This window comes from Dendropsophus ebraccatus, chromosome 1 (genome assembly GCF_027789765.1).
Source record: "Dendropsophus ebraccatus isolate aDenEbr1 chromosome 1, aDenEbr1.pat, whole genome shotgun sequence".
Classification (NCBI taxonomy): domain Eukaryota; kingdom Metazoa; phylum Chordata; class Amphibia; order Anura; family Hylidae; genus Dendropsophus; species Dendropsophus ebraccatus.
The window spans coordinates 140,959,009-140,971,207 of record NC_091454.1 but is presented as its reverse complement, the minus strand read 5'-3'; the positions used below and the strand labels follow the sequence as shown (position 1 = coordinate 140,971,207).

General features: G+C 42.3%; 1 protein-coding gene across 1 annotated transcript in view; it reads left to right on the top strand.

The window, feature by feature from the left end:
* The first annotated feature begins 3,458 nt into the window (after nt 1–3,458).
* LOC138799294 (uncharacterized) overlaps nt 3,459–12,199 on the top strand; it is a 34,493-nt gene continuing 25,752 nt past the window's right edge. The window contains exons 1-3 of the mRNA XM_069980261.1: nt 3,459–3,545; nt 9,254–9,936; nt 11,306–11,365. Coding sequence (XP_069836362.1) covers nt 9,286–9,936; nt 11,306–11,365 — 711 coding nt within the window. The 5' untranslated portion in view covers nt 3,459–3,545; nt 9,254–9,285. The remainder of the gene's footprint in view (nt 3,546–9,253; nt 9,937–11,305; nt 11,366–12,199) is intronic.

The window sequence follows — 12,199 nt, the reverse complement described above, 5'->3', positions numbered from 1 at the left end:
TTTGCAAGGATAACCAAGAAGCCACAGTGCCATCCTCCTCCTTTCCACTGCCCTTGAACTAGCTGTTGCTGCTGAGATACGGCGAGATTAGGCTATCAAACATGACAGTGGTAGGGGGGGTCGGAAATGGTAAATCACGGCCAACCCCTCTGTCCAGTCAGCGATAAGGTGCAGTGAAAGTGATCTCGCTACAGCTTACCTCTCTCCTCTCCATAGCAACATTTGGTGCCAAAAAATGCATTCTGTAGCCTGGACACAGATTATGCCCTTTGACAGTTTACTTTACTTTTAGGGTAGCTTCACACATACCGTACTGCAGCGGATTTTCTGCAGCTGATTTGATCTAAATAAAGATATAAGATTTGCAAAATTGGGGATGAGTACAAGCAGTCTTAGTACCTAATACACTGTGCAGGTAGTGATGCATGCAAGATAAAGATGCAAAACAAGGAACAAGGACTTGCCAGGATAACCAAGAAGCCACAGCGCCAGCCTCCTCCTCGCCACTGCTCCTGAACTAGCTGGTGCTGCTGAGATACGGCTGTCAAACACCGCAGTTAATTGTGGGGACTCTTAAAGGGGTACTGTGGTGAAAATGTTTTTCTTTTAGATCTCCTGTTTTTGGAAAGTAATACTGATTGGAGGGTTACTTCTATCTAAAAATTCTCCAGTCTTCCAGTACTTATCAGCTGCTGTATATTCTGCAGAAAGTGGTTTATTCTCTCCAGACTCAATCACTAAACCTTACTTATAGCTATGAAGAAGCAATAGCATATGGTAACAATAGTATTATATCTGAAAACGTAGTATTTCCCCATCTAAATGTATTTACCTTTTAAAAAAATAATGTGTCCTTATTGGTACCAACTATTTAGTTTTTTGCTTAACATCCATTTGTACTACCTAATAGAGTTTATATATAATGCAATCTTCCGAATGTATATTCATTATACCATGTTTATATGTTTGTGCACTTTTATAAAAACATTTTTGATAAAAGTCTAATAAAAATACTTAGACAGAAAACCTCTAATTCCCTGCACAGTTCCTATCGACAAAAAAACTCCTTCCCACTAGGGTTTGTTCGGGCGCAGGTATAAAAAAAGGTACACAGGATCAATGGTTAAAAATGTATTATAAAAACCATTCATGGCAACACAACGCATATCTAAATCGATCCGGTTTCTTTCTCAAGTGTCATGAGATGATACTTGAGAAAGAAACCGGATCAGTTTAGAAACCCGTTGTGTCGCAATGAATGTTTTTATAATAAATTTTTAACCATTGATCCTGTGTACCTTTTTGGACCTGCGCCTGAACAAACCCTAGTCGGAGGGAGTTTTTTTGTCGATATTGCTATCCATTTCTGTGGTGACTCTGGGGAGCGGCTGCTGTCCCGATACATGCTATTGTTGAGTGTTGTGCCTCCCCTTGCACAACCCCACCAGGTGAGAGCTTCTCAATTATTGCTCTTACCTACCAGTGTGCTCTGATCTGTGTTATGGAGAGCTGTTCTATTTTCTCTTACTGGACAGTTCCTGACACAAACAGAGGTGGCAGCAGAGAGCACCGTGTCAGACTGGAAAGAATACCCTACATTCTGTAGCACATACAGCAGCTGATAAGTACTAGAAGACTTGAGATTTTTAAATAGAATTAAATTACAAATCTATATAACTTTCTGACACCAGTTGATATGAAAAACAAATTCCCCTGAGTACATCTTTAAGGTTCCCATTAGAGATGAGCGAATCTCGAGCATGCTCGAGTCCATCTCAACCCGATCATTCGGCATTTGATTAGCGGTGGCTGCTGAAGTTGGATAAAGCCCTAAGGCTATGTGGAAATCATGGATATAGTCATTGGCTGTATCCATGTTTTCCAGACAGCCTTGGAGCTTTATCCAACTTTAGCAGCCACCGCTAATCAAATGCCGAACGATCGGGCTCGGATGGACTTGAGCATGCTCGAGGTTCACTCATCTCTAGTCCCCATACACATACAGTTGGTTTTGATAGCGGTTGGAAATGGTAAATCACGGTCTACCCCTCTGTTCAGTCAGAGATAAAGAGCAGTGAGAGTGATCCTCTTCCCTCTCCACAGGAACATTTGCGTCATAAAATGCATTCTGTAGCCTGGACCGTGGACAAGGATTATGCCCTTTGACAGTTTGCTTCCTGCACTATATAAATAATTCCCCAATTTTACTTTAAAAATAAAAGGATGCTGTTTTGCAGCAGATTTCAGCATGTAAGATGTGTGGATTCTGTACTGAAATAAGCGTGAGATTATGCTGTGTGAACAGGGTCTTGGTGCCTCCAACCTGCTAAATGTTGCTATATCAGATTGTTCAGTTATTTTGGGACCAAATTTGGATCAGTGATGTCCTGGAGAAACCATCCGTATGGCCTCGGTGATGCATTTGTTTTTGTGAATCTGCAGAAACTGATATGAGGGTAATAAAAAGCCACAGGGTAGAGCTTGAAATACATACAGCACACGGATGGTGCATTCATGTTACTAACATCCCTTTGGTGACCGCTCGATCTGAGCGAACTTCAAGCATGCTCGAGTTTGTGTGAACCCAAACAAAACATGGATACAGCCAAAGGGTATATTCACGCAACGATTTTCAAAGGCCGTTATTTGATATTCAAAATGACAGCCATTATTTCAATAAAAGAGGGGTTAAAAACAAGACCCATTGACTTCTATGGGAGCCTTATGCTGCGTTTACACAGATTTATCTGACAGATTTTGGAAGCCAAAGCCAGGAATGGATTTGAATAGAGGAGAAATCTCAGTCTTTCCTTTATGACCTGATCCCTGTTTACAGTCTGTTCCTGGTTTGGGCTTCAAACATCTGTCTGATAAATCTGTCTGTGTAAACGCACCATTAGTTCTGCACAAATGGATGTAGAAATGCAGGTCCTGCTTTTTTGTGGAACGGATCAGCGGGAACACCTGTGGACGACCCCATAAATTTTAATGTCCTAATTCCAATGCGGTTTGTTGGATTTCAGCCTGATGTCCAGTTAGGATATGTGCACACTATGGAATACATCGGAGACTGCAAGCGGATTCCGCTGTGTGGCCTATGCTTAAAGTTTCGCCTGTCCCTTAGATTCAATGATATTCGACAGTGAATTTTGCTGTCCGCCCATAGAATGTCAATAAGTTTATGGGTCAGGCGGAACTTAAAGTGAAGACTGCGCGTGTGTATTCTGTAGTGTGCACATACCCTCATTTGACCTTGTAGACCTCTGTTGTGTGGTCAGATTCTGCTAAATAACACCCTGGCTGGCTGCGGTGGCATGTGTGGTGCTGGTGAATGTGCTGCTATAGATATAGGGACTAGTGGAATGGATGTAGCATGTGTTTTCCTTCATACTGTGCACTCCACAACTTCTATAGGACAGGGAGCAGCGCGCAGCCTACAGGTCACACACAGGAACCAAGGGCGGCTGCGCGCATATACGCGGAAGTTAATTGTAAAGCACAAGGTTGCTGCGGGGGACTGGTTTCCTTGCTGTACCAGTGAGCAGGTGGGTGACAATAGCTGCTTATAGCCCGGGACTAGAAGAACACGTCTGTCAGACTCGCAGCCAGTGACACAGACACGGAGGAGGAGTGTTTGCACAGACAGCTACAGCTGCGGGGTTTATCACTGAGGGAGGCCTGCAGCTCCGGGGACTGGCCGCCATACACACAGGGGCAGGGACAGACATAGCAGGGGGCTCCTAATGGGGTGAGCGGGGAGGCTTCGCTATAGTGACAGTGTGACCCGGCAGACACAGCAAAGACTGCAGCGGCGGCTCCTCAGGTGTATACCGGCGGGCTGAGGGCCTGGTATACAGCGCTGTACAAGATGTTGGTGCCTATGATAGATATATATATATATATATATCTCAATAGCCTACAAGACTAGCCCTACACAGCCATAAACGTCCCATAAAACATGGATACATATATACATAAAAGTAGTATCACACGTGGATGTGATGCCAGCACAGGAGCGGTTACATAACCAGGGAACCTGTCAGGATGCCAGGCTTGCCATGTCAGTCATCTGTCCTTTATGCCAACTTATAAGGGGAGGTTTATCAAGCTGCCTCATGGTGCGTTCACACCTACAGGATCTGCAGCTGATTTTATTTAAATAACTGGACACAGCATCAAATCTGCTGCAGATCCTGTAGGTGTGAACGCACCCTCATAGTAAGATTCTCTGTTTCCCATAGACGGCAATAAATCTCCCCATAGAGTAATTTAGCAGAACTAAGGGCCCTATAACACACACAGATATCTGACAGCTCATTGAAGCCAAAGCCAGGAACAGACTATAAATAGGTCATAAAGGAAAGACTGAGATTTCTCCTCTTTTTTTTTTTTTTAAATCCATTCCTGGCTTTTGCTTTAATAATCTGTCAGATATGTGTGTGTGTGTAAAAGGACCCTTACATTCAGAAACCTGCAGCAAAGCCCGGCGTAAAAAGTATTGATGTCACTGAGGGGTTAAAGGGCATCTGTGAGGTCCCTAGGAGGAACAGAGCTGCAGATACAGGCAGATGGCTGTGTAGGACCTTAGCATCCGATTAAAAAGCAGTTTTATAACTTGGCAAATGGCCATCAGCAAAGACAAAGGTATAATTTGTTTTATCTCTGTCACTTGTGTCTGCAGCTCTGTAACTGCTATGGACCTGGCAGATTCCCTTTCGGGGTATGTTCACACAGCAAAAACAGCAGAATTCACTGCAGAATCCCACCGTGCTCGGTGTCCCGATGTGAGTTAATGAGAGGGCGCGCGCTCCTCCACTGCCGCCGCTGCTCTCCACTCAAAGAAGTGGCATGTCACTTCTTTGAGCGGAAAGCAGCGGCTGCGGAGGAGCGCGCACTCTTCCATAGACGGGCTATGGGACACTGAGCACAGCGGGATTCCGCGGCGGAAAGTTTAGTCTGTTTTTCTCAGTGTGAACATACTCTAAAAGGTTGACATACTATAATTACAGGGGTTAGGAGTTAAAAGCACCTTTACAACCATACTTTTAGGTTTATGATGTTCTGATACACTGTGGGTGCTAAAAATCATAGTTTTATAAAGCTGCTGTGAAATAGAGACGTAATTATCGGGGGTCCCCGTTGCTGATGAGCCATCCTCCTCCCCAGCTTCAGTTTCTTCCTGTGTCTGTATAGGGAGAGACCCGTCACTTAATGGGGTCATCCGATGATGAAACCTGGTTTCAACTGTCTAATAAATGAACATTTATTTGTAACTAAAGTTATTTTACCTTTCTATGGTCTTTCATGCTTTTCTTCTGCTTTTGATGCCAACTGTGTGCACTGCATTGCCTTTGGTCTACGTTTCTGTCTGGTGTACATCCTATAACAGACTTCCTTTCCTGTGTAAGAGACACTGTAACTAGGAGTTTAGCCAATGCAGTCTCTTTCTCACTACACTTTAACATTTTAGACATAGTGGGAAGGAGATATAGTGTTGGCTGAACTCCAGGATAGAGTGTCCTGTACACAGGAACAGGAAGTCTGTTACAGGATATACACCATAAAGGCAGAAAGAAAGCATGAAATACCCCAGAAAGGCGGTAAAATTACATTATTTACCAATGCTTATTAATTTATTGGATAGTTAAAAATACGCTTACTTTTTGACAACCCCTTTAAGACCAATAAGATGGGGAGCAGAAACTGGGGACCACCCTCTTTGGCTCTTCTTACTGTATAATAAAAGCCTTTTTCTATGTTCTGGAATCACAGACATATATGTGAAAGGTATCTTGACCTAGCAGCTTTCTAACTGTGTCTGCAGTTTGAGGGTATAAACCCACACACCGTATACGCAGCAGATACGGTGTGTGGGTTTATACCCTTAAACCTGAATTACAGCTGAAAAATTCCCTTTAATTCAATCACAGAAGCAAGCCCTCTTCAATCAATAGTACACATAATGGGGCACTACCACCTTTTGCAATTTATATACCCAGATACCTCTATAGTATAGCATACATCACCTGCCAGTAAATTATTTTAGTGTCCCATACACATCCCATACAAATGTGTGATTTTAATATTTTATATATGAATTTACTAACATATATAATACAGTAGTTAATAGAAAGGAAATTACGGACCAGGAATAAGAATACATTATGCCCCTGATTTTGGTAACCTGCACTTCCCTCTCTTGAAAGGCCGTTCATCTTTCTAGCCATTAGCACACATTAGCACTTTGTGCATGACCTCTCACCTAAGATGTGCAATCTCCAGCTAAGAAGTGCAAAAGAAATATGTAAACGTTCATCAGCTGCTTCTGTGGGAGTCTCCTCTTCTCAGGTCCATAAGGATTGTTTAAAATTGTGTAATAATGAGAAGAGCGTGGCCTGTGAGTCATAAGGCAGAGTTACTGAAGTGTCACTGTCGTCTGGAAAAACTTTTGACATGTCATAGAGACGTGTCAAAGGTTTTTATCGGTCTGGGTCTGAGCATTTATGAGAACTAACCGTGAGGAGACGATCCTCTCCTAGCCCTGTGTCACGTGATAAGTCAGGCTCCTAATGTAACTCTATGGAGCCCAACACCTTCTCTGGTACATATTGGGGAGAGGACGCACCGCTGCACAGGTTCGAACACTCAGACCCGAAACGATCAAAACTTTTGACATTTCTCTATGACATTTCAAAAGTTTTTTCAAATGATAGGTACACTTTAAAGAGTAGCATTTAGTTTTAGAGCACCATATTGGTTTACGATAAGGGTTATTCTGTTTTGTTTTGTTTTTGAAATTTTTTTTATTATTTTTCCAACAACAACAGAAGCGAAGCAAAAACTTCACCCTAAAGAGTAAAACAAAAGATATAGTAAGAACAGAGGACCAAAGAACAGTTCCTTGAATACGGCATCCATAGGCTGAGGCACATAAGCTGGCAAGTTAATCATGAAACCCAGCTAGAGATCTTTCATGGGCCTCGGAAAAAAGGGTGTATGTCAAACAATATCAAACACTAACAAACCCCTCCTCCCACTCCCCACCCTTGCTTACGTCCATATCTGTCTCGTCGGTCATCCACAATCTAGAGTGTCAAAGGCGTCTCAGAGCCTACTTAAACTCTCAGCCGTCCGGGCTATTCTGTTTAAAGCGTAACTGTCATTTCAGGGTAATTTTTTTGAAAACATTAAATATCAATAGTACAAGCGATTTTAAGAAACTCTGTAATAGGTTTTATAAACCAAAAGAGTTTTCTTCTGGACTGAAAAAGCAATCTCCCAGCCTCCCCCCTCACTGCAGAAGAAGCAGGATTTCTGTCTCCATTATGTGGCTATGGAGAGGGGAGGGGCTGTGCACGGAGCAGTCTTGCAAAGCACAACACCCTGCAATCTTCTCTCAGTAAGTTCATAGATAAGCACTGACCTTTCTGACCCCTGAATCCTGCGGTTTAGGTGCCCAGAGAGTCTACAAACAGCTGACCTTCATGTCACCTCTTCCTGCTCCCTCATCTCCCTCAGCCCCTCCCCCCTTCATAGGCTTACAATGGAGAGAGCAGAGCCCGTCTTCACTGGCTTCTTTGTAATGAAGACGTGTTTGCCTGATAATGCACAGATAAGAAGTCAGGGGGGGAGGCTGGGAGATTGCTTCTTGAGTACAGAAAGAGGCTTTATTGGCTGATAAAACCTATTACAGAGTTTCTTAAAATCGCTTATACTACTGATTTCTGCAATAAAAAAAAATATGACAGTTACGCTTTAAGAATGATCATTTATTCAAATGGTATACAAAACCATTAAATACTATCCAACATCTTGCCAGGGTTCTGTCAAGGCTTCTGTCTTTTGACAGTAAGACAAGTGCTGCATGCTGCCTTCTTGACAGAACTATATATAGATCGCAGAATTGTTGAAATTGGTGTAATCCAACAAAAACATAGGATTCGAAAATTCGAAATACATATTACAGAGTCATATCACAATTAACATATCACATACCACTGATAATGGTTGGTGTATGGGTTGGAAAAGTACATGCATCTAATCCTCAACATGTATCAACCCTTGATGGGAGTATATACAAATACTTAATTAAAGTCTGGTGAAAATTTTTATTAAAGTATTGTATTGCCCCCCAAAAGTCATACAAATCCCAATATACACTTATTACGGGAAATGCACATTAAGTGCTTTTTTCCCTGCACTTACTACTGCATCAAGGCTTCACTTCCTGGATAACATGGTGATGTCACGACCCGACTAACAGAGCTGTGCGGGCTGTGGCTGCTGGAGAGGATGATGGCAGAGGGATGCTCAGTGTCCCTCCAGTGCCCTGTGTCCCTCAGTGCCCCCTGCCATCTTCCTCTCCAGCAGCAACAGCCCGCACAGCTCTGGGAGTCGGGTCATGACATCACCATTTTATCCAGGAAGTGAAGCCTTGATGTAGTAGTAAGTGCAGGGAAAAAGCTCTTTATAAGGATTTCCCGTAATAAGTGTATATTGGGGATTTGTATAACTTTTGGGGGGCAATACAATACTTTAATAAAAATTTTCGCCGGACATCTCCTTTTAAAGCAAAAAAACTCAACCACAAATAAATAGATAAACTGACGCGTTACCTGTGATTATCCCCCTTGGTTCGTCAGGGAATAGTGGTCAAATAAATAAGAGATAACACTAAAATTTTCTCAATAACTCCATTAAGAGCTTCTCTGATTCTTTGGTTATCCTACTAATTCAGCCTCATGCACCTTACATATTAATAGGTGAAACTGTATCTTAAATAGAGTTGGGGTATATGTACACTGAGTAAATGGGGAGTCTATGGCACGGGCGGAGATGCGAGTGGTGGCCGAGCAACGGAATCCACGGCGGGTTACTTGCCCGGATTCCATAGTGTGAACACACCCTTACTAAGAAATTATTGTATTATCACAGTTATTTATTTGACCACTCTTCCCTGATGAACTGTGGTGGACAGTCACAGGGAAACGTGTCGGGTTTTTTGCTATGCTTGATTCGTATATACTTTCCATCAAGGGTTGATAGATGTTGAGGATTAGATATATGTTCTTGACAGAAACACTGATGGAAATATTGTAGATGGAAACAGAACCTTGACAGTTATCACTTACTTTGTTAATCATTTTTATTACATCTATGGCCAGTATAGCTAATGGTTGTCAGCTATGTTGCTTAACACATTGAAGACTGATGAACTTATAGTAACAAAGCAATATTGTATGATTTACCTTAGGTTGCTTTTCCTGTGTGTTCTTCTATACGATAATGGCTGAAAGTGAAGTACAAAGTACAGAGATACCTTCTCTCCCAAAGAAAGACGCTGTTCCAAGTCAGACACAACATGCTCAGCAGCCTCGCTTGTGCAGGTTTTATTCTCAGGGACGTTACTGCCAATTTGGACGGAGATGCCGCTTTCTACACCAACGTATAGATGACAAGCGTCCTGAAAAAAATGATAATGCAGTCTTACCAAATGATATTGTGGAGCAGAAAAAAGATCTAGAACTACTAGTTACTCATAGTAAGGATGAGCAAAACCTTGTCCCACCAATGAATCATACCAAACCACCACACAGGCGATATCAGAACAGAAAGCTATGTCGTTACTTCGCTTCTGGATACTGCTCTATGGATCAAAACTGCAGGTTTTGGCACCCTCAGAAGTCTCCAGCGGTACATGATGACTTCTCTGAAAACAAGAAACCACCTTGTAGACCTAAGGTGGAACGAACTGCGGTTATTCCAGAAGAGATAAGGACATCAAATCTAACTACAGAGTTGGCCACTAAGCTTAGGGAGACGGAAATTTCCCAACTTTTAAAGCGGATTCCTAAGGACAAAATGATCATCCAAGAGAGAGAGGATGGAAAAGTTACATATTATAGAGTAACTGTGGAGCCAACAGATCCAGACTGGGTGAGTTGTGAGCCCTGGCCTAGTTACAGCATGTTGTAGTTGTGTTTATGAGTGACTATAAAGGGCACCTTTAACCAATCTTAATTTTAATAATGGGAGTGGCGATTAGGTAATGGGCAAGATGCATATTGTCAGGCATATGTATCAGGCATACAGGTACATGTATTAGGCAGTGTTAAAGATTCACATCCCCTAATTGCATAGTCACGTTCATTATAAGAATTAAGTTCCAGTGTGCGCCTGTCTCTCAGATTATGATATACTGTATTTGTGTTCTCTAAGACATCTGAAACCATGCCCCCTTTGGGTTCTATAATTTCAGTGTGGCGTTGCCAATAACCCTGGCAACATTGTGCGGCTACTGGCGAGTGCAAAGAGGCATGGTATCAAGTGCATGCGTGTGGAAACACAGAGCAAATGAGGAATATGCTGCAGCTGCTAGATGACGCCAAGCTGTGGTACACAGTTCATCCTAAAAAAACACATAACCCTCAACAGAAAAAGTGACATTATTGATAAATATGCTTTTCATCTTAAGCACCATTTCTTTTAATGCAGATACTAAAGAATTGGCATCATTGCACTGATAAATGTCCCTTACTGTGTCATTAAACTGATTTGCATTGTGAGCAATGTTGTACAAGAGCGCACATGATGAGGACTCTGCCATCACATCAGTGTGAAAAATGTGAAGCCTATATTGTTGTATAGTGATTAGAGTAAGTCAGGTTACAAAAAAAAATCATTAAGAAATTCATAGGGAAGTCACTTATTCTAATGACGGCTGTACCATTTCATGGAGCATGCTCGGGAAATAATGTTGTTGATTTACAGACACCCACTGAGCATGTAGTGTTTATGTTGAGAAGTGCTTATATACTGCAGTAAGCTGCACAGGCTCTATTCCTATTCTCATGGATACAATTGTTTTTATTAACATTTGTTACGCCTCATAAATATCATTTGACACAGTTCAATAGGCACAGTAGACACATTTCCACGTCATGGCTGGTGTACATGTAAACCATGAAATTTTCCATGATTATATATATCATTTAACGCTTCTTTTTAGTAATCTAATACTTTTCAGAATTAATAAAGTGAGTGTAAAAGTATTAAAAGCACACAATAAATGTTTGTCACCATGCCGTTTCATCACTTTTTTATGGTCCTACAGAATGTGTTTACACCTGGTATTGTACTGACTTTTCTTGTTTTACTTCTATAGTTTTGTTTTCACTTTGCTATTCTTCTCCATTGTAAGTCCAGTCCTCATCCAGACACTGGGGCTTCATCTATCATGTGGATCTATTATCTTTTACTAATCACTAGGATCATGAAGTAATGCATTCATTTATTTCTTCTACAGCCATTTGACCTAAAGGAAATAGAGATTTTGCTGGAGTTCCCAGAAGACTATCCCATGCAGGTATTTGTTTCCAGAAAGCATTTTGAAGACTAAGTTTTAATACCAAACCAATGGCCCCTTACCTTATTTACCACATTTCATTCATGCGCAAACAGTGCATGGCTATTAGGCAGAAGTTTCTTTTAAACTGCTCGGGGTGTCAGGAAAAAGTAAGAAAACATGTACTCAAATACTGACAGTGCTGGTTTCTGCTGTTATACCTTCCTGCCTGTGTAGCCCATCTCTGATTGGATACTTCCAACATTATATGTCAGAACGGAGAACAGAATTTTCAGGTGAGTACAGGATTCTTTTTTAGTTTGTTTTATTATTTTCTCCTGAAACCCTGAGCAGTTTTAAGGCTATGTTCACACGGCGTGCGAGACCGGCCGTTCCGTGACCCCGGCCGGGTCACGGAACGGCCGGTCTCAGCCCGGATCATCCCAGCCGGTACTTAAGTACCGTCCGGGTGATCTTTCCAGCCGCGGAGCTCTAATGCGGGCGCCACAGCGCGCGCCCGCATCAGAGCTTCCCATAGCCCACAGTGAAGCAAGCGGCCGGAGCCGCTTGCTTCACTGTGTGAACTGACAGGTCTTTCTGCGTCCGGAATTCACTGAATTCCGGCCGCAAAAAACTGACATGTCAGTTTTTTCCGTCGCCGCATGGGATCCCCGCCGGAGTGCATACGATGCGTGTACGCTCCGGCCGGGATCCCATTGAAAATAAGGCTATGTTCCACCCCTCAAAACTACAGCCGTAGTTCTGTGGCGAGAACTACGGCCGTAGTTTTACGTAGTGTGAACATAGCCTAAGAGTACAAATATTTCTTCAGAATACACCTTTTAAACTTTGCCA